This window comes from Trachypithecus francoisi, unplaced genomic scaffold (genome assembly GCF_009764315.1).
Source record: "Trachypithecus francoisi isolate TF-2019V2 unplaced genomic scaffold, Tfra_2.0 Lachesis_group11, whole genome shotgun sequence".
NCBI classification, from domain to species: Eukaryota; Metazoa; Chordata; class Mammalia; order Primates; family Cercopithecidae; genus Trachypithecus; species Trachypithecus francoisi.
The window spans coordinates 13,247,717-13,266,534 of NW_022681456.1; the positions used below are offsets into that span (position 1 = coordinate 13,247,717).

At 41.2% G+C, this 18,818-nt stretch overlaps 1 protein-coding gene across 6 annotated transcripts in view; it reads left to right on the forward strand.

Annotated features, from left to right (window-relative positions):
- Nucleotides 1-18,818, forward strand: part of CIT (citron rho-interacting serine/threonine kinase) — a 208,960-nt gene that overhangs the window by 147,798 nt on the left and 42,344 nt on the right. For all 6 annotated transcript variants that reach the window (XM_033220411.1, XM_033220412.1, XM_033220414.1 and 3 more), the window contains exons 24-28: nucleotides 2,010-2,063; nucleotides 9,086-9,283; nucleotides 10,054-10,247; nucleotides 14,061-14,196; nucleotides 16,711-16,815. In XM_033220411.1, coding sequence (XP_033076302.1) covers nucleotides 2,010-2,063; nucleotides 9,086-9,283; nucleotides 10,054-10,247; nucleotides 14,061-14,196; nucleotides 16,711-16,815 — 687 coding nt within the window. The remainder of the gene's footprint in view (nucleotides 1-2,009; nucleotides 2,064-9,085; nucleotides 9,284-10,053; nucleotides 10,248-14,060; nucleotides 14,197-16,710; nucleotides 16,816-18,818) is intronic.

Consider the following 18,818-nt stretch of genomic DNA (forward strand, 5'->3'; position numbering starts at 1 on the left):
CTCAGCTTCCCAAAGTGCTGGGATTACAGGCATGAGCCACTGTGCCTGGCCTTTTATAGACCTTCTTATGGAGACTTTTTTTTTTTTTTTAAATTAAATAGAAGAAGCGCTCTTACATCTGCCCTAAACTGGGTTCTGGGTTCTTATTTGGGTTTTCATATGTAAGCAAATGGGACCATATCCACTTTGTCTAACAAGTGAAAAATCTGTTAGGGCATTGTTGACTCCTCTTTCCTCTGGGCCACACATCTATCAGTAAGTCCTTTTCCTTATGTTTTCAAAGGAGGTCTCAGTTTCATCCACGTTCTCTGTTTTTGTTTTTGTTTTTTGCCATCATCCTTCTCCAAGCCACCATCGTCTCTCGCTTGAATGGCAGTAACAATACCTTCAGTGGTTTCCCGGCTATGTTCTACCTTTGATCCTCTTCTCCCTATAGCATCTACAGTGATCTTAAAACAACAGTAAAATCCGTCACTTTCTTTCTTAAAATTTTCCATTGGTTTTCAATTAATTGAATTTTGAATGAAACCTAAATTCTTTACTGGACCTTCAAGATTCTTGGTCTCTGCCTTGGTCCCTATCATCATCTTGGGCTACTTTTTTTCTTCATTGCTGTGCTTTTTCAAAAGTTGACCACAGCCCACAGAATACATTTTATTTGCAATCCAATAGAAGGGAATATATTTACTGTATTTCACCGATTCTAAGGCATCTGAAATCATGGTGCATATTACAGTCATATACAGACATAAACATGTCATAGTTTGATAGCACTTTTTCTTCCTTAATGTTACATAGAACAGTCATAGGTTTTACAATGGAAAGTACCTTAAATTTGATGAGTTATAGTATCTAAAGCAGAAGTTTCCTATAACAGAGCTCATGTTTACTACTCAAGGCACATTCTGATATTTTCAATTCTATCTTTTTTGTTCTACTTCATTGGATACAATGAACCAAAAATCCCGACTTGTCATGCTTGCTGTTGGGTTACAGCTTGCAATTTGAAAAACTCTGCTGTAGCCACTCAGTTTTTTTGGTTGTTGTTGTTCATCAAATGCACCAGACCCTTTCCTGCCTCAGGGTCTTTGCAAATGCTGCTCCCTCTGCCGTCTCCTGTCCATTGCATGGCTGGGTCCTCATCATCCTATAGGTTTCAGCTTACATGCCACCTCCTCAGAGAAGCCCTCCTTGACCACCCCGTCTAAGTAAGTTTCTACCTACCTTTCTTATTCTTTTTTTTTTTTTTTTAAACCGGTCCCTATTTGTTTTCTTTATAACATTTGTCCCAATCTGTAATCATGCACTTATTCATTTCTGATCTTCCCTCACCAGAATGAAGGCACAGCTCATGGATGCCTATATCCTTCCATGGTGTCAAGCATATAGTATGCGCTAAAAAATAATCCTTGTCAACTGAACAAATGCTGCTGGTTTAAGGCAGCTTTGTCCTGGAGAAAGCCTATATATATTTATTTCAATGCCGATGTAGAGTTTTCTGAATGTCAGCAGCTTTTAATGAAAAAACAACACACACACAAAGTCCCTTTGTCCTGGCTGTTGTCCTGTGTGTGCGTTTCTGTGTGTATGTGTGTATGTGTGTGTCAGGGAATAGGCTGAGGAGGAGTTAGTTGGAGGGAAGAGGGAAAATTACTCATCTTTTCAGAATGGGAATAGGACAAGTGAAGGAGAGTAAAACTTCATCCTTTATTGCTTTTTTCCCCCTTTTCTCCTAATAATCTCTAGGTGTTAATATAAATGTTAAAAATATTTGTACAAGGTGTGCATGTGTGGTCTAAAGAGTTAGTTGTTATTAACACAGCATTGTGTATTCCTGTAACTTATTTCTGGTGTTGGGGATGATTTGATTAATTCGTTCTTTGAAAAACAGATGCTGGTGCTGCATTCTCGGCTTTCCAGGCAAATTGCTATTCTCTGTATTTGACCCGTAGCATGTAGAATTGTATTCTACCCTATGAAAAATTTATAATCAACTTCTTACCTTTTAGGCACATAGAGATGAAATCCAGCGCAAATTTGATGCTCTTCGTAACAGCTGTACTGTGAGTATTAATTAACCAAAGATGATTAAAATAGCATGAAACTAACAAAGAAGGAAAAGGGGACATCTCTTTAACATATTGGTGACGAGTTTTGATTCGAACTTGCAGCTTGAAGGAGATAATGCAATCAACCTTATTTGGAGTTTTTGAGCCCTGGATAACCTGTTTTTTGGGGTTCTTCCAGTTTTGAAAAACTGAAACCATTCTTCCTGTTTGGGGGAAGAGGATAGTTGGAAGGGTCAAAATAATTCCCACTTGTGGAAGCACTAATAGGTTCCAGCAGCTGCAATGACAATCCCAAGGCAGCTCCCCCTCCTACCCCAATGTAGACGGTTTCATGGCTAACCCAGGTCAGAGACTCTCCTGTCACCAAGGTGGTTGTATCTGTGAGACTTCTCCAGATTGCTGCCCCTGCAGAGGAGGAACCAATGAGCTCTTCTCCTGGAGACCTAGAAATTGTAATTTCCTACCAGGCAAAATTTGGCTTTCTAACATGCAAATTCAAAATCTAGGACTCTTTGGGAGATGTTATTTATATTGAGAGAAATAAATGCTATGAGTAGATAAGCATCTTCCATAGGTTATATAATAGAGTAGGGTCGGTGGGAATTCAGTCTATTTTTGATCAGAGTGAAGGACTGAAATAGGCCCCTTTCAGAAGATGGGGATGTTCTCCTTATTCATGTGCCCTCTCTTTTCTTTGGCCTTTTTGTCACTTTATTACCTTCTTAGTCCTCAGTGATCTTGTCCTTGTTTGTATTATTTGCATTTGTGAATTTCCAGAAACACCTTCCAGCCTCCACACACATACATATTTTATTTTCTTGTTATGAGCTCTTTATTTCCTCTTTAGCTACTATAAATGAGATATTAAGTCCTAACGGTTTTTTTTTTCTTGATTTAGGTATAAAATATATCTAGTAAAGCACATAAAAATGTAGTAATTTTAAGTATACAGCTCAATAAAATTTTTATACAGATAGACAACTAGGTAACCCCAATGTAGATCAAGGTACAGAACTTTCTCAGCCCTGAAGGCTCCCTCATGTTCCCTTCCCATCATCATCCTTCACCCAAAGGGTAACCACTATGCTGACCTCTGATACCATAGTTTAGTCTTGCCTGTTCTTGAACGTCATATAAATGGAATCACAGGGGATGTGCTCTTTGGGGCTTAGCTTTTTTTTTTTTTTTTTGCTTAAATGGTTTGTGAGGTTCCTCCACGTTGCTGTACCTATCAATAATTTGTTCTTTTTTTAATCACTGTATGGTGTTTCTGGTGTATGAATAGAACTATAGTTTGTTTATCCATTCTCCTTGTTGGTAGATATTTGGATTGTTTCCATAATGGATCAATCTGTTAGGAAACCCTGTAGCACAAGGCCTTTGGCGGCTGTGAGCACTTACTTCTGGTGAGCATTTCCCAAGAATTACTAGGTAATGATATTTGCCTCTGTTTGACTTTAGTGGGGAACTGACAGACCAGTTTTTTGGTCTGCATTTCCTGATATGATGGTGGATCGGGATGGGCCTGCCTTAAAATGTCTGTGGATTTCCTCCATCCCTCCTCCCTTCCTTGAGTAGTTGGGGGGTGACATTCTGGTAGTTTTCTGCCCTAGGATTTTAGTTTCTTGTTGTCTTCCTTTCTTATTTTAAACAATTTGCTTATATTACATACATGCGCGTGAATGATCACTGAATAAAATGTAGATCATTTTATGACTGTGGAATTTTTTATATTACCATTTTTTCCTTATATAAGCTTGGATTTTTAAAAATGTGTGCATTAGTAATCCTGTTCCATTCATCTGGAGTTCTTTTTTCCTTTTTTAGTCTTTTGGCATAAGAACTTTCTAAAAAACATTGTTTTTACAGTTTTATTGAGGTAGAATTGGTGTACTATAATCTGATGCATTTTAAAACGTGTATATAACTGAAACAGCAAAACAATCAGAATAATGAATTTTATTATTATTTTGGATAAGATTATCCAAATTTCATTCTTGAGCAATAAAAACAAAATATTTATTGTATTCATCACCCTCAAAAGTTTCCTTATACCCCTTTGTAATTCATCTTGTCCCCCATTTTAAAAATTGAAAGTTTAGTTTTAGTGGGATACACTAGTATGTAGACTGCATTTGGTTACTTTCTCATGTAACTCTAGTGCTCTCCAAATTTGCGTTTTCTGGAACAGTGACTTCTGATCTTTGCGTCATTTACCTCTGTGTTCTGTGGCGAAGCCTCTGGGGGCCTTCCCGTATGTGTGTGTGTGAACCTGAGAGAGATGCTCTCCACCCACATTTCAGCCAGAGCAGCTGGGTAACTTAGTAGTCTAAGCCATGGGCTCTGGAATCAGATGGAGTTCAGATTATAAATTGGCCTCTTAGTAACCTATGCTTATTATCCTACGAAGCCCCTCTTTCTTTGTCTGTAAAATGGAGATAACATTGTATACCCTCAGTTCCAATCAGTATCCTCATTGATTGTAGGATACGTAATTAATTTAATAACTGCTCTTTGGGGGCTGGGTGAGGGAAGAGAGAGAGCTTCTGGTTCCAGTATACCACATATCCACATTTCAGACAGTACAACTTATGGAACACTGAGTCATGGGATTTGGTAGTAGTACCTCCCTCATAAGGTTGCTGCGAGAATTAAATGAGATACGTGCAAACTGCTTGCACAGGGCCTGATCCATAGGAAGTGCTAAACAACATTGGTTACTATTAATATTTTATTCTCCTGGGCTTATAATATAATCTTTTGTTTGGAAAATGGCTCTGCTGCTACTTTAAAAAGTTTGAAAACCACTACTTTAGAACAACATTTAGCCACAATAGTAGGTCTCCATTATACTTTTCCAAGTTCAAGACCGCTTTAAAGACACTTCAGAGGAATGTGTTGGAGGTTCCTTTCTTTTTTGGCATTGCCCAAGATTGTCTCCGCTAGGAAATGTCATCTTTGTCATTTAAAAATGAGTTATTATGGGAGTTCCCAAAATTCCCATAATAACTCAATTGATAGGAGCTCTCTTCAGCTTTCAAAAAGCTCATGCACAGTAAGATTTTCAAGCTCAGACCATTTCTATATTTTGAAGACATTTAAAAAGGATTTGATTCAATCTGGCACCTAAAACCCTACCTAAGTCTGTTTTAGAGGGGAGTTGGTGGGCAAACATATGACACAGTTTTAATTATGAATCAATCTGTCAGCTATAAGATTAAAAATAAATAATATGCAAATAGCTGCCTTCAGAAGAGAACCAGGCATTAAAATAGGATTTCAGTCCTGTGTCTTTTTAGCCTGATGCTCATTATCTGACTGATTTCTTCACCCCTAACGTGCCATTGGACATTTACCTGGTAATTTTCCTCTGCTGGTCTTCCAGTTAGGTGTGAGAGGTCCACGTCTTCTTCTCAGAACCATGATAGCATTGAAAAACAACAGATCAGATCAGCCCAAACAGAGTTCTTTATTTTTTTTCTTTTTGACACTGAGAGTAGATCTTTTTTTTTTTTTTTTTTTTTTTGAGACGGAGTTTCGCTCTTGTTGCCCAGGCTGGAGTACAATAGCACGATCTCCGCTCACCACAACCTCCACCTCCCGGGTTCAAGGGATTCTCCTGCCTCAGCCTTCTGGGTAACTGGGATTACAGGCATGTGCCACCATGCCTGGCTAATTTTGTATTTTCAGTAGAGATGGGATTTCTCCATGTTGGTCAGACTGGTCTTGAACTCTCAAACTCAGGTGATCCACCCACCTCAGCCTCCCAAAAGTGCTGAGATTACAGGTGTGAGCCACCATGTCCAGCTTAGATCATTTTTTAAAATCTTCCCTTCTTTCTTCGAACTGTACCAAGACCTGTTATCTGTAAAAACAGCATGTAAGAAAGCTCTGCTGGCCCCTGCGTTGTGAAGATATCTTGCCCATCTTTTTTTACTGCTAAGATGGAATCAGCCTTTCAGTTTCTCTTTTTTACCCTCTATCTTTGGGGTTAAAAGGTTAACAGACTCATAGTAAACAAATCATTTGACCTTGGTGGGGAGAGAATATACCCAGGACTAGAAAGTGGACCTACCAATTTTCCTTGCACATTCCCTGGATCAAAATCAAGAAGGGTTATCCTGAATGGTCAATATATTTTACCTCCATCATTTCAGTTTTCAAAGATCTGAATAAAAAAATTGAATAAACACTTCTATCCCTATTTTAGAGAGGCAGTATGGTTTAGGGGGCAAGAATGTAGATTCTTGAGTTTTAGTGTTGGGTTCGAATTCTGGTTTTGTTATTTACTAGCAGTGACCTTGGGCAAGTTACCTAGCATCTCTGTTGCCCCAATTTCCCCATCCATAAAATAGAAATAAAATAATACTTCAAAGGACAGTAGTGAACATTGCCTGTTATTATGCCTTTTTAAAAAAAATCACAAAGACCATTAATTTACTGCCTGTGTCATAAGTCAGTTTAATATCTGTAAACTCAGTAACATATGTGTGTGTGTGCGTGGGTGTGTCCAACATTTAATATCATGACTCCAGCAACTTGAACCAAGGTCACAAGCTAACTGTGTTACGGCTTGGGTAGATAGAATATGTGTATTAGAAAGTCCAAATCAATTAAAATGCCTTAAATCTCAGCATGGGTACTTTACAAAAACATGTAACACTTCTCTTGTCAAATGGGCAAAATAGAGATGATGACCAAATATAGAACCAGCAATCAAAAACCAGAAATATAATCAGAGGCACGAGAACCCTTGTAGACTGGATGACAACAGGGAAATAGAAAGACCCTTCTTACTCCAGTGGGCCCATCTCAATTGAGTGATACCAAATTGCCCTTTTCCAAGTGTTTCTTCTTTAGCAATTTATAATATAATTTTGGGAGAAAAAGAAGAGGTGGCAGAAATGGACTACCATTACAAATGATAAATTGCATTTTTTTTCATCAATCAAAGAATGCAGGTACCCAAAGTCTTAACTACATCCTTGAATGGCAAGTAAATTATTTTGGCAATGATGTATTTTCATGTGAGTAGACTTTCTGTAGTCTGGTCTGTTTATTCCCCAAGAGGCTTTTTTTTTTTTTTTTTTTAGACAGAGTCTTGCTCTGTCACCCAGGCTGGAGTGCAGTGGCACAATCTTGGCTCACTGCAAGCTCCGCCTCCCGGGTTCACGCCAGTCTCCTGCCTCAGCCTCCCAAGTAGCTGGGACTACAGGCGCCCGCCACCACACCCAGCTACTTTTTTGTATTTTTAATAGAGACGGGGTTTCACTGTGTTAGCCAGGATGGTCTCGATCTCCTGACCTCGTGTTCACTTGATACATTAAGGTCAAATAACATGCAAGAAAATTCAAAAAATTAAGAGTAAAAGCAGATGAGTAAATATAGTGTTCACTCCCATGTCACAGATGGAGAAACCAACCCAGCAAAGGTCAGATGGCTTATTTGGGGTTCCAGAATCCATTTTATATCTTCCAAGCCAGCCTGCCTGTCTTACTTTTCTTTGGGAAAGAGGTAGGGGGAAGCATAGTAGTTAAATGGAGACATTACGAAAAACATCTTAAGGAATAGGTTTACTACATACAGGAAGGAGACCAATTGAACTAGTGGGCATTGTTTATTCATTGTTTCTGGTTTTAGGAGATTTAACATGTCACAGAAAGGGAAAGGCAGGGACCCTACAAGTCATAAGTGTCTGCTAGGAATGGCAAATGTGCAGATTATCCTTATTTGTCTTCCTTGATAAAGAAGGTATCTGAGCTAAGAACCTGACCAGATAAATTTTATTCCCCTTCTTGTAGCTGACAGTGTACCTCGAAACAGTACATTATGAATTAATGTGGCTTTTGACATTAAAAAGCAATTAGACCATACACTAAAAGGTTATCAGCTCAGTTAACAAAATGAAAAGTTGTATCTCTTCTGAGTACATTTGTGGACAAATGTACTTAATTGATGTTCTTTAATTCCATGTGCCTGGGGAGATTTTTTTAAAAACTGATAATCAAAGAGGGTTAAAATAGGGAATTAGTTATGAAAGCAATGGCAACATTTCATAAACGAAATCGACTCTAGGTTTGAAAATTGGAAACAATTAATAACTGTAGGCTTAACGGCATTTCCTTTTAATTTCCTTCTTTTTGTTACATAAAATTTAATGTACTGCCTGTGTGCCTCAGTCCAACTATTATTAGAAAATTGCCCTTAAACTTCTAAAGTATTATACATGAACGCTCTCTGCAAGCAGTAATTCTAAACCTCAGCAAAGAGAATAGGAAAGCTAAATGTTCTGAAATTGAAGTCATTCTGCTACTGAGCAGGAAAGTAATTTAGCAAACCCCGATTAAATCTCTCTCAATAAAATGACAGTTTCATATACATGGCTTCCCATTGGCTGATAGCCAACTGTATAGTAAAATCCATTAAAGTGATGCTATAGTACAGTATTGTATTTTCAGGGTTTTTCCCTTAAGTTTTTTTTCCTTGGTTGTATGAAATTAAATTTATTGCTTGTGATATTATTGAAATAACTCCTGGTGCCCTTCCCTGTCAGTCTTCCTTGATAAGAACTTCATTTTGCTTTCTAAGACTGTGGCCATCTCCAATAATAAGGTCCTAGAGATAGTTTCATGGGCATTTTTAGCTTCATTAGCAGATTGTGATACCAATCTATTATTAATTTGCATTTTCCTTCCACATTGTATTATTTCTGTCAGCTTGATCTCATTCGAAGTCGTCCGTTTCATGCAGTGATTACTTTTGATTGCTTTTGCCATATTTTTTAGATGTGTCCTGAGTTAGACAGAAACTGGGTCTTTTTCTACCACTGCTCGTGTTTAGAGTTAAGTGGGTGGGCGTGGGAGCTTGGACGTGACTCTCAAGGTCAGGTGGGCAAACTCATGAGCGGCACGTTGATTGCCAGTGTCATGTGCGTTCAGAAATCCATAGCCCTAGAAGCAATTTCTCATTTGAAATGAATGTGCTTGGCGTGTAACTGGATTCCTTTCCTCTTTTAGGTAATCACAGACCTGGAGGAGCAGCTAAACCAGCTGACCGAGGATAATGCTGAACTCAACAACCAAAACTTCTACTTGTCCAAACAACTCGATGAGGCTTCCGGCGCCAACGATGAGATTGTCCAACTGCGAAGTGAAGTGGACCACCTTCGCCGGGAGATCACAGAACGAGAGATGCAGCTTACCAGCCAGAAGCAAGTAAGGAGGGTTAACAAGGTCATGAGATCCTTGGAGGACTTTTAGAAGGATTTTAGGAGGAGTGCTTGGTGCATTCTCCCAAGGGTTCCAACACTAAACTTCATACCCAACTTCACTGGGCTCTTTTTAGAATCATGTCTTGTTTCCAAGTCTTTAGGGTTTTAAAAATGGCTTTTAAAAGTGTGTAGTTCTTATTAATTTTGATTTGAAAAAATTGAGCCGATGTGGCAGCTCTTCCCTGTTATCCGGACACTTTGGGAGGTAGAGGCGATAGGATCACTTGAGCCCAGGAGACCCCATCTCTTAAAAAAAAAAAGATAAAAATTGGCTGGGCTTGGTGGTGCATGCCAGTAGTTCCAGCTTTTTAGAAAGCTGAGGCGGGAGGAGTGTTTGAACCCAGGAGCTTGAGGCTGCAGTGAACTGTGATCGTGCCACTGTACTCCAGCCTGGGTGACACAGCTGGACCCTGCCTCGAAAAAATAAATATAGATAAAAACAAAATCAAATGCTTTGGGAGATCAACGTAAATGGCTTGATTTTAAGCTTGGTCGCTTACCCTGGCTTTGCTTTGGGTTCTGCCTCTAAGGTGGCTGCAACACTGGCCCTTCGTCCATTCTTGCCTGGTCCCCTCGGGCTGCAGAGGAAAAGGACAAGCTGCATTTCAAACTGTAGTTAGAAACTTGTGCTTTTCTGAAACTGACCTGACCAAAGTAATCTCCAGGAAATCCTTGTTTAAAGATAAGGCACAAATCCATGGTACTGATTTGCAGACGATGGAGGCTCTGAAGACCACGTGTACCATGCTGGAGGAACAGGTCATGGATTTGGAGGCCCTAAACGATGAGCTGCTAGAAAAAGAGCGGCAGTGGGAGGCCTGGAGGAGCGTCCTGGGTGACGAGAAATCCCAGTTTGAGTGTCGGGTTCGAGAGCTGCAGAGGATGTTGGACACCGAGAAACAGAGCAGGTGGGGTTTTGTGTTTGTGGAAAGCTCATGACAGGTGACCGCAGGAGGATCGGCCTGAGAATTGTGAATAGGGTGATCAGCTCTCCCAGCTGAGACTGAGAAGTTTCCTGGGGCACAAGCCTCCTGGTGCTTAAAACCAGGAGACTCTTGGGCAAACCAGGATGGGGTGGTCACCCTAGTTGTAAATGTAGATAGTGTGAGTTGGATTCTGTGGCTATGACTGGTATCTGTTTTCCCCATGCAGAGGCCTGGGCATCAGGGCAAATACCTCTGTTTTCTGTGCAGAAACACTCTCATGAGGTTTCTTATCAGAGTAACCATAGCAAGAACATTACCATTTTAATCCTGGTCATGTGCAATGCTAGTCTTCCCTCCTACCCAGGGTTCCTCACCTTGGCACTATTGACATGTCAGGCTGGGTCATTCTTTGTTATGGGGGCTGTCCTGTGCATTGTAGGATATTGAGCAGCATCTCCCGTCTCTGCTCACTAGATGCCACCAACAACCCCCTTCCCAAGTTGTGACAACAAGTATGTCTCTGGACATTGCCCCCAATATTCCCAGTGTAGAACCACTGCTTTACAAGAATAGTTTAGTGGGTTTTTTTTTCCTTTTCTTTGAGACAGAGTCTGACTCTGTCACCCAGGCTGGAGTGCAGTGGCACCATCTCAGTTCACTGCAACCTCCACCTCCAGGGTTCAAGGGATTCCCTTCCTCAGCCTCCCAAGTAGCTAGGAATAAGGTGTGTGCCACTCTGCCCGGCTAGTATTTTTTTGTATTTTTAGTAGAGATGGGGTTTCACTGTGTTGGCCAGGCTGGTCTTGAACTCCTGACCTCAAGTAATCCACCTGCCTTGGTCTCCCAGAGTGCTGGGATTACAGGCGTGAGCCACCATGCCTGCCGGGTTTTTTTTTTCCCCCCCTTTCTTAGTAGGAAGTGATAATAATCAGTTCAGGTAGTATCATTCCTCTGCTTTCTCACTTTTGTTTCCACAGTTCACCTAGTATAGATTTCCCTTCCTGCGGGGCCACAGTGGTGCAATTGTGTACTCCATAGCTCTGAGGGTTGCTGGTCACATTGAAGATGTCATAGACTGGAAGAGTTGTTATGACAGTTTTTTTTTTTTTTTTTTTTTTTGAGACGGAGTCTCGCTCTGTCGCCCAGGCTGGAGTGCAGTGGCCGGATCTCAGCTCACTGCAAGCTCCGCCTCCCGGGTTTACGCCATTCTCCCGCCTCAGCCTCCCGAGTAGCTGGGACTACAGGCGCCCGCCACCTCGCCCGGCTAGTTTTTTGTATTTTTTTTTTTAGTAGAGACGGGGTTTCACCATGTTAGCCAGGATGGTCTCGATCTCCTGACCTCGTGATCCGCCCGTCTCGGCCTCCCAAAGTGCTGGGATTACAGGCTTGAGCCACCGCGCCCGGCCGTTATGACAGTTTTATAGCTCATGGCAGGAAACTGTTTTGTTTCTGACAAAATTGGTACGTGATGACGTTTCACAGATGGAAAGAAATGGTCTAGAAGGACGGGTGCCGCTTTCCAGTTTGTACAAAGGCACTATATCGGCTAGTGTGTGCCCCTTGACTTCCTGTCTGCACAGCTAATTGGATCCATTTTTCATAACCTTGCTCATGTCACCTTCCTCTGAAACTTACCTTCCTGTGATTCTCTGAACTCCTTAAGCAAGATAAGCTATCTGTAGAAATATCGATCAATGAATTAATCTGTATCACACTCTTTTGGGTATCTCTCACATTTACTGGGCCATAGTAGGCTCAACTAAATATATCAGATGGATTATGCAAAGTTCAGCTGAGCTCCAAAAGTTTGGAGGTAAAAGATGAGAACCCTTACATTTCAAGAGAAATGGTAGAAACAGTTCCTTTTTGTGGATCCTCTCGGCTTCTACACTCAGCGTATTTGTTGATGTGAGGGACTGCTGTTTAAGTCTCCTGTTCCAGCTTCCTTCTGAATACTTAGACTCTCCCATCCTCACTATAAGTTCTGGTTGTTTTCTCACAGACCTCTTCCCTCCCGCCCTCAAGTGCAGCTCCTATCCTAGCTGTTTCTAGGGACCTACGGAGATCATTTTTGGGGTAGGATCTGGCTTCAGCATCAAGAAATACATGACCATACATGGAAGGTATAATTATGAACTGTTCTCAGGAAGACTAGCATTAGTCTGCTTTCATTTCATGTCTGCTTTCAGGGCAACTGTGGAAGATCGTGCCTTTCTTTTTTTTTTTCTTTTTTCTGTTTTGGTATTTTGTGGGATACTGAGATGAGTAAAATATAATTGTTAATCCGTGTTCTCAAGAGCCTAAGAGTCTACTGGAGGAGATACGGATTCAGATATTTAGGAGAGATGGGGAGGCTGAAGTGGGTGGATCACTTGAGGTCAGGAGTCTGAGACCAACCTGGCCAACAGGGCGAAATCCTGTCTTTACAAAAAAAATACAAAAATTAGCCGGGTGTGGTGGCACGCGCCTATAGTCCAAGCTACTTGGGAGGCTGAGGCAGGAGAATTGCTTGAACCTTGGAAGTGGAGGTTGCAGTGAGCTGAGATTGCGCCACTGAACTCCAGCCTGGGTGACAGTGAGACTCCATCTCAAATATGTATATATATATTTAGGAGAGAAATACAGTTATGCTTTGGATACAGAACAAGGTGACGTTGCTTCTGAGAAGAGAAAGTGGGAACAGTTTTATGGAGATCATAGCATTTGAATTTATCCTTGAAGGCTGAGTAAGATTTGAGTTTGCAGAGTAGCAAAGGAGGGGATGGCCAGTGGAGGAGATTGTATAAGCCAAAGTGTAGAAGTAGGAAGCATGATACCTAAATGGGGAAAGGGAAGTGATTTTTTTTTTCCCAGTTTGCTTCTGATTTTTCTGTTCTTTAGCATTATTTATGGAGACACTTATCAGATTCAAGTTTCACTTTCATTTTTTCTTTCTTTTTTGAGATGGAGTCTTGCTGTGTTGCCCAGGGTGGAGTGCAGTGGCACCATCTTGGCTCACTGCAACCTCTGCCTCCCAAGTTCAAGCAGTTCTTCTGCCTCAGCCTCCCGAGTAACTGGGATTACAGGCATGCGCCACCATGCCTGGCTAATTTTTTGTATTTGTTGTAGAGATGGGGGTTTCACCATGTTGACCAGGCTGGTCTCGAACTCTTGACCTCAGGTGATCCATCCACCTCAGCATCCCAAAGTGTTGCGATTAAGACGTGAGCCACCACACCCAGCCTCAAGTTTCAGTTTCTTGATGAGTACCCAAAAACATTTAACTTTTTGTTTGTTTGTTTGTTTTTTGTTTTTTTTTTGAGATGGAGTCTTGCTCTGTCACCCAGGCTGGAGTGCGGTGGTGTGATCTTGGCTTACTGCAACTTCCACCTCCTGGGTTCAAGTGATTCTCCTGCCTCAGCCTCCTGAGTAGCTGGGATTAGGGGTGCACACCACCACACCCAGCTAATTTTGTATTTTTAGTAAAGATGGGATTTCACCATGTTGGCCAGGCTGGTCTGGAACTCCTGATCTCAGGTAATCCACCCACCTTGGCCTCCCAAACCGTTGGGATTACAAATGTGAGCCACTGTGCCTGGCCTGTTTTGTTTTTTCTTACCCAAACCTAACATAGGTCAAATCTTTGCTTGGTAAGCTGTTGGAAAGGAAGACAGTTTGGAACTAAGAGTCAAGGTTGGGCATCTCTCTGGCCTGCAGCCTGTTTAGTTGCTCGTCAGGATTAGAGATGGACCAGCCTTCTTTCAGCAGGTCAGCTGTTGGGGGGCTTCCAAAAGCTGACCTGTGTTTTTCTGGCAGGGCGAGAGCCGATCAGCGGATCACCGAGTCTCGCCAGGTGGTGGAGCTGGCAGTGAAGGAGCACAAGGCGGAGATTCTTGCTCTGCAGCAGGCTCTCAAAGAGCAGAAGCTGAAGGCCGAGAGCCTCTCTGACAAGGTCAGCGCCCACCCCTTCTGCTTTTTAGGAAAACATTTTCGTTTCCTTCTTTTAAAGGCACGCTTGATAAAAATTCAAATGCAATCCATGGCAAACATATTTCATAAACATATGTTCATGCACTCCAAAAATGTCCCATGGTTTTGCCTTACCATGGGACATTTTTGGTTGGCAGTAGCGTGGGTGGGTGTGGTGGGTACCCAGTGATCACAGTCGGCCAGTGACTTTTTAAAATCTGTGTGTCTAGGCCCTTGAAGTTCGAATTTTGATCTGGGTGTTCTACTCTCTGGTTGTCTGGCATCTTATTTCCAGAAGGCTTTATGGATTGAATGCTGTGCATCTTTGGGAAGTTCTTGGTGGCAGTGACTAATGCTCATCCCATTGCTGCAGTAATAGGCAGCTCAGCTTCTCCGTGTTCCAAGTTCAGGGTCATGATAGGGTCTGATGACGCATGCCAGTTCTCAGTATTTCACATCAGAAATACACGTGTTCCATCCATGTGCCTCTCCATATTACATTTACAGTCATAACCAATGTTTTGGAGATTTTAGCTAATAATCTTGAGAGAGATACAGAATAGGTACTTCAGTGTTACAGATCACCAAAGTGAAGATCAGAGGAATTTTATGTATGAACACACAGATGCATACATAGACACTCTTTTTCATGCACTTACACACACAAAATAAAATAACAGTCTGATTTTATATTTTCTATAACTTTGTTATTTCATGATAGAAAAATAGTTATTTGGGTCATTGTGGAAAATATAGAAACCACAGAAAAGTAAAGGAAATAATGGCTGGTCACCCATTGCTATTGTTTTATTCGTGAATTTATTTGCAGTCTCTATGCTTATGTTTATGCATATACACACATACATAGACATACGTATGTATTTTTATAAGTTAGATTCTCATATATACAGCTTTACATGTTTTTATTGAAAATCATTTAACTGCAGGTTTTTTCTGAGTTGAGTATTTTTTGAACATGTGATTCTAAAAAAAATAAATTGCATGGAAGTACCTACTTTAATCATTATACTTTTATTGGAAATTTGAGCTTCCAGTATTTTGCCATATAAATAACAGTGTGATAAACATGAATCTTTATGGACATCCATGATTATTTTCTTACCAGATACTTATATTAATAGAAACAGAATTATTAGATTTAAGGCCAGAGCTCTCTAGTCAGGAATACTCCTGAGTTCCCTGAAACTGGGTTACCATTTTTTTTTTTTAGCATGAGGAAACTAGATTTATTAGAGATATGTGAGGCCTTTTATGTTTAATGTGAAAAATATTAGGCCGGGTGCGGTGGCTCAAGCCTGTAATCCCAGCACTTTGGGAGGCCGAGACGGGCGGATCACGAGGTCAGGAGATCGAGACCATCCTGGCTAGCACGGTGAAACCCCGTCTCTACTAAAAATATACAAAAAATTAGCCGGGCGAGATGGCGGGCGCCTGTAGTCCCAGCTACTCGGGAGGCTGAGGCAGGAGAATGGCGTAAACCCGGGAGGCGGAGCTTGCAGTGAGCTGAGATCCGGCCACTGCACTCCAGCCTGGGCGACAGAGCGAGACTCCGTCTCAAAAAAAAAAAAAATATTTTTTTCTAGTTGACTGCTCTTAAAGTATTAAGCAGCAAAGTCCTTCGTATCTTTTTTTTTTTTTTTTTTTTTTTTTTTTGAGACGGAGTCTCGCTCTGTCGCCCAGGCTGGAGTGCTGTGGCCGGATCTCGGCTCACTGCAAGCTCCGCCTCCCGGGTTCACGCCATTCTCCTGCCTCAGCCTCCCGAGCAGCTGGGACTACAGGCGCCCACCACCTCGCCCGGCTAGTTTTTTGTATTTTTTAGTAGAAACGGGGTTTCACCGTGTTAGCCAGGATGGTCTCGATCTCCTGACCTCGTGATCCACCCGTCTCGGCCTCCCAAAGTGCTGGGATTACAGGCTTGAGCCACCGCGCCCGGCCCTTCGTATCTTTTAAAGCTCCAGACTTTGTAATACCTTATTGTCTTGATCTTCTCCTAATTGGGATGAATTTCTCCTTCCCAAACCTTTCTTAAAAATCAAACTTAAAATCTGACAAAGCAGTCATTATTTGCGTACATGTCTAGTTATGGGCCTTTCTGACTTGATGTAAGATCCTTGAGAGCTTAGTTATCCTTTCATCCTAAAAGCTATAATGCAGGTAGTAAGCATTCAACATATGATTTTTTAATTAAATTCAGCCAAAGCATGTCAGATAAATAAATCCTTGAGCAGTCATCTCTTAGAACTTGTCACGGCTATATTTAAGAGCCATCCCTTAGAAATAATTTCCATCCTCATTTAATAACCTATGGAAGACTCACCAGTGACATGGACTTCTGTATTTAGAAAAAAGCAACCTTTATGTTCTGACCTTTAGAACTCAATATTCTTTCTTCGTGGAGGTTCGTGGAAATTCATAAAAGTTGTCAGCATGTAACATTCCTAAATGTGGCATTATGCCAATCTTTCCAAATGTCTAGCTCAATGACCTGGAGAAGAAGCATGCTATGCTTGAAATGAATGCCCGAAGCTTACAGCAGAAGCTGGAGACTGAACGAGAGCTCAAACAGAGGCTTCTGGAAGAGGTGAGTGTGAAACACCTGGGATAAGGGCCAAGTAGAATTTTTTTCTTTTAATAGGCTTTATTCTTTGGAGCAGCTTTAGGTTTGCAGCAAAATTGAGCAGAAAGCACAGAGAGTTCCCACATACTCCCTGTCCCTTCCTCCCACAACGTCCCCAACTGTCAACACCCTGTTCCAGAGTGGTCCATTTGTTACAATCAATGGGCCTGCACTGACACATCATCATCACCCCAAATGCATACTTTAAATTAGGTTTGCTCTTGGTGTTGTACGTTCTATGGGTTTTGACAAATGTATAGTGACAGTTATCCACCTTTACCATATCATACAGGATAATTTCACTGCCCTAAAATCCCTCTATGCTCTGCCTGTTCATCCCTCCCCACCCTCAACTCCTGGCAGCCACTGATCTTTTGCTGTCTCCATAGTTTTCCCGTTTCCAGAATGTTGCATATCTAGAATCACACAGTATATAGCCTTTCAGATTAGCTGCTTTCACTTAGTCATTTGCATCCAGGTTTCCTCCATGTCTTTTCACGGCTGGTAGTTCTTTTCTCTCTGGAGTCTTTTTTTTTTTTTTTTGGTTTTGCTCTGTTGCCCAGGTTAAGGTGTAGTGGTGCAATTACTACTCATGGCAGCCTTGACTTCCTGGTTTCAGGTCATCCTCCCACTCAGCCTCCTGAGTAGCTGGGACTACAGGTATATGCCACCATGCTCGAGTAATTTTTGTATTGTTTTGTAGAGACGGGGTTTCCCCATGTTTCCCAGGCTAGCTGGTTTTGAACCCCTGGGCTCATGTGATCTACCTGTCTTGGCCTCCCAAAGTGTTAGGGTTACAGGCATGAGTCCCCGTGCCCTGCCTGGACTTTTAAACACATTTCTTAAAAAGATTTTTTTATTTCAATAGCTTTAGGGGTACAAGTGTTTTTTTGGTGACGTGGATGAATTGTATGGTGGTGAAGTCTAGGCTTTTCGTGTACCTGTGACCCAAATAGTGTATATCGTACCCGATAGGTAATTTTTCATCCCTCACGCCCCTCCTTGCCTTCCCCCTTCTGAGTCCACAGCGTCTATTATACCACTTTGTATGCCTTTGCATACTCATAGCTTAGCTCCCACTTGTAAGTGAGAACATGCAGTAGTTAGCTTTCCATTCCAGGTGGAATTTTGAAAGTGACAATTTGTCAGATCCAAATGAGACATTTTGAAATTAGAATTTTCAAGTAAGAGTATGGGGGTCATATAATGCTTGTCTTAAGGTATTTAACACATTAAAAGAATATGTTGTGAAGGCCAGAGGGTCTCTGTCATTTTTATCCTTCTATGTGAAGCTTAATAGAGTGTCAAGCACATAGCGTATGCTGAATAGAAGTTTATTAAATACATGGGTGAGTGAATATTGAGTTAAATTGTTCTTTAGAGCTAATATCCAAAGTATATTAAGTATCATGCCAATAGGACATCCATGCAAATTAGCTTCCTGCACAGGGCAGAATTTTATCAGATTATTCTGAGTACCAAATTTCATGAAGGCTTTTGAACACTGGGTAATTTAGTTAAAAATAATGTGTGCCCTGCTTTTGAAGCATAAAAGACAAGCTCAGACTGATCTCCTAAACCCGTCCCTTATGTGATGGCTGGTACCTTTTCACAGAACTCTGAGAATTGCTGTTTAAATTGATGACTACCTCCGACACCCCAGCCAGAGCCCTGTATGTTGAATCACTGATGATTCTGCTTTGTTCTTTAGGATTGACCTGCAAGGACAAATGCACTTTATAATGAAAAACTGGACTCCAAAGAGTATTCTGTTTAACCCTTAGTGAGCTTGACAGTTTAATTAACCAGAATGCCCTGTTTTGGCGGATGAGGTTTTGTCACATGATACCCATAGCTCCTGAGGCACTTTGCTGATAGAAATAATACTGTTGTGCTATTAAGTTTGAAAAGTGTAGTGAAATTTTTGCAGGTGAGTATAAAATATTTTATTGAATGATAATTTTAAA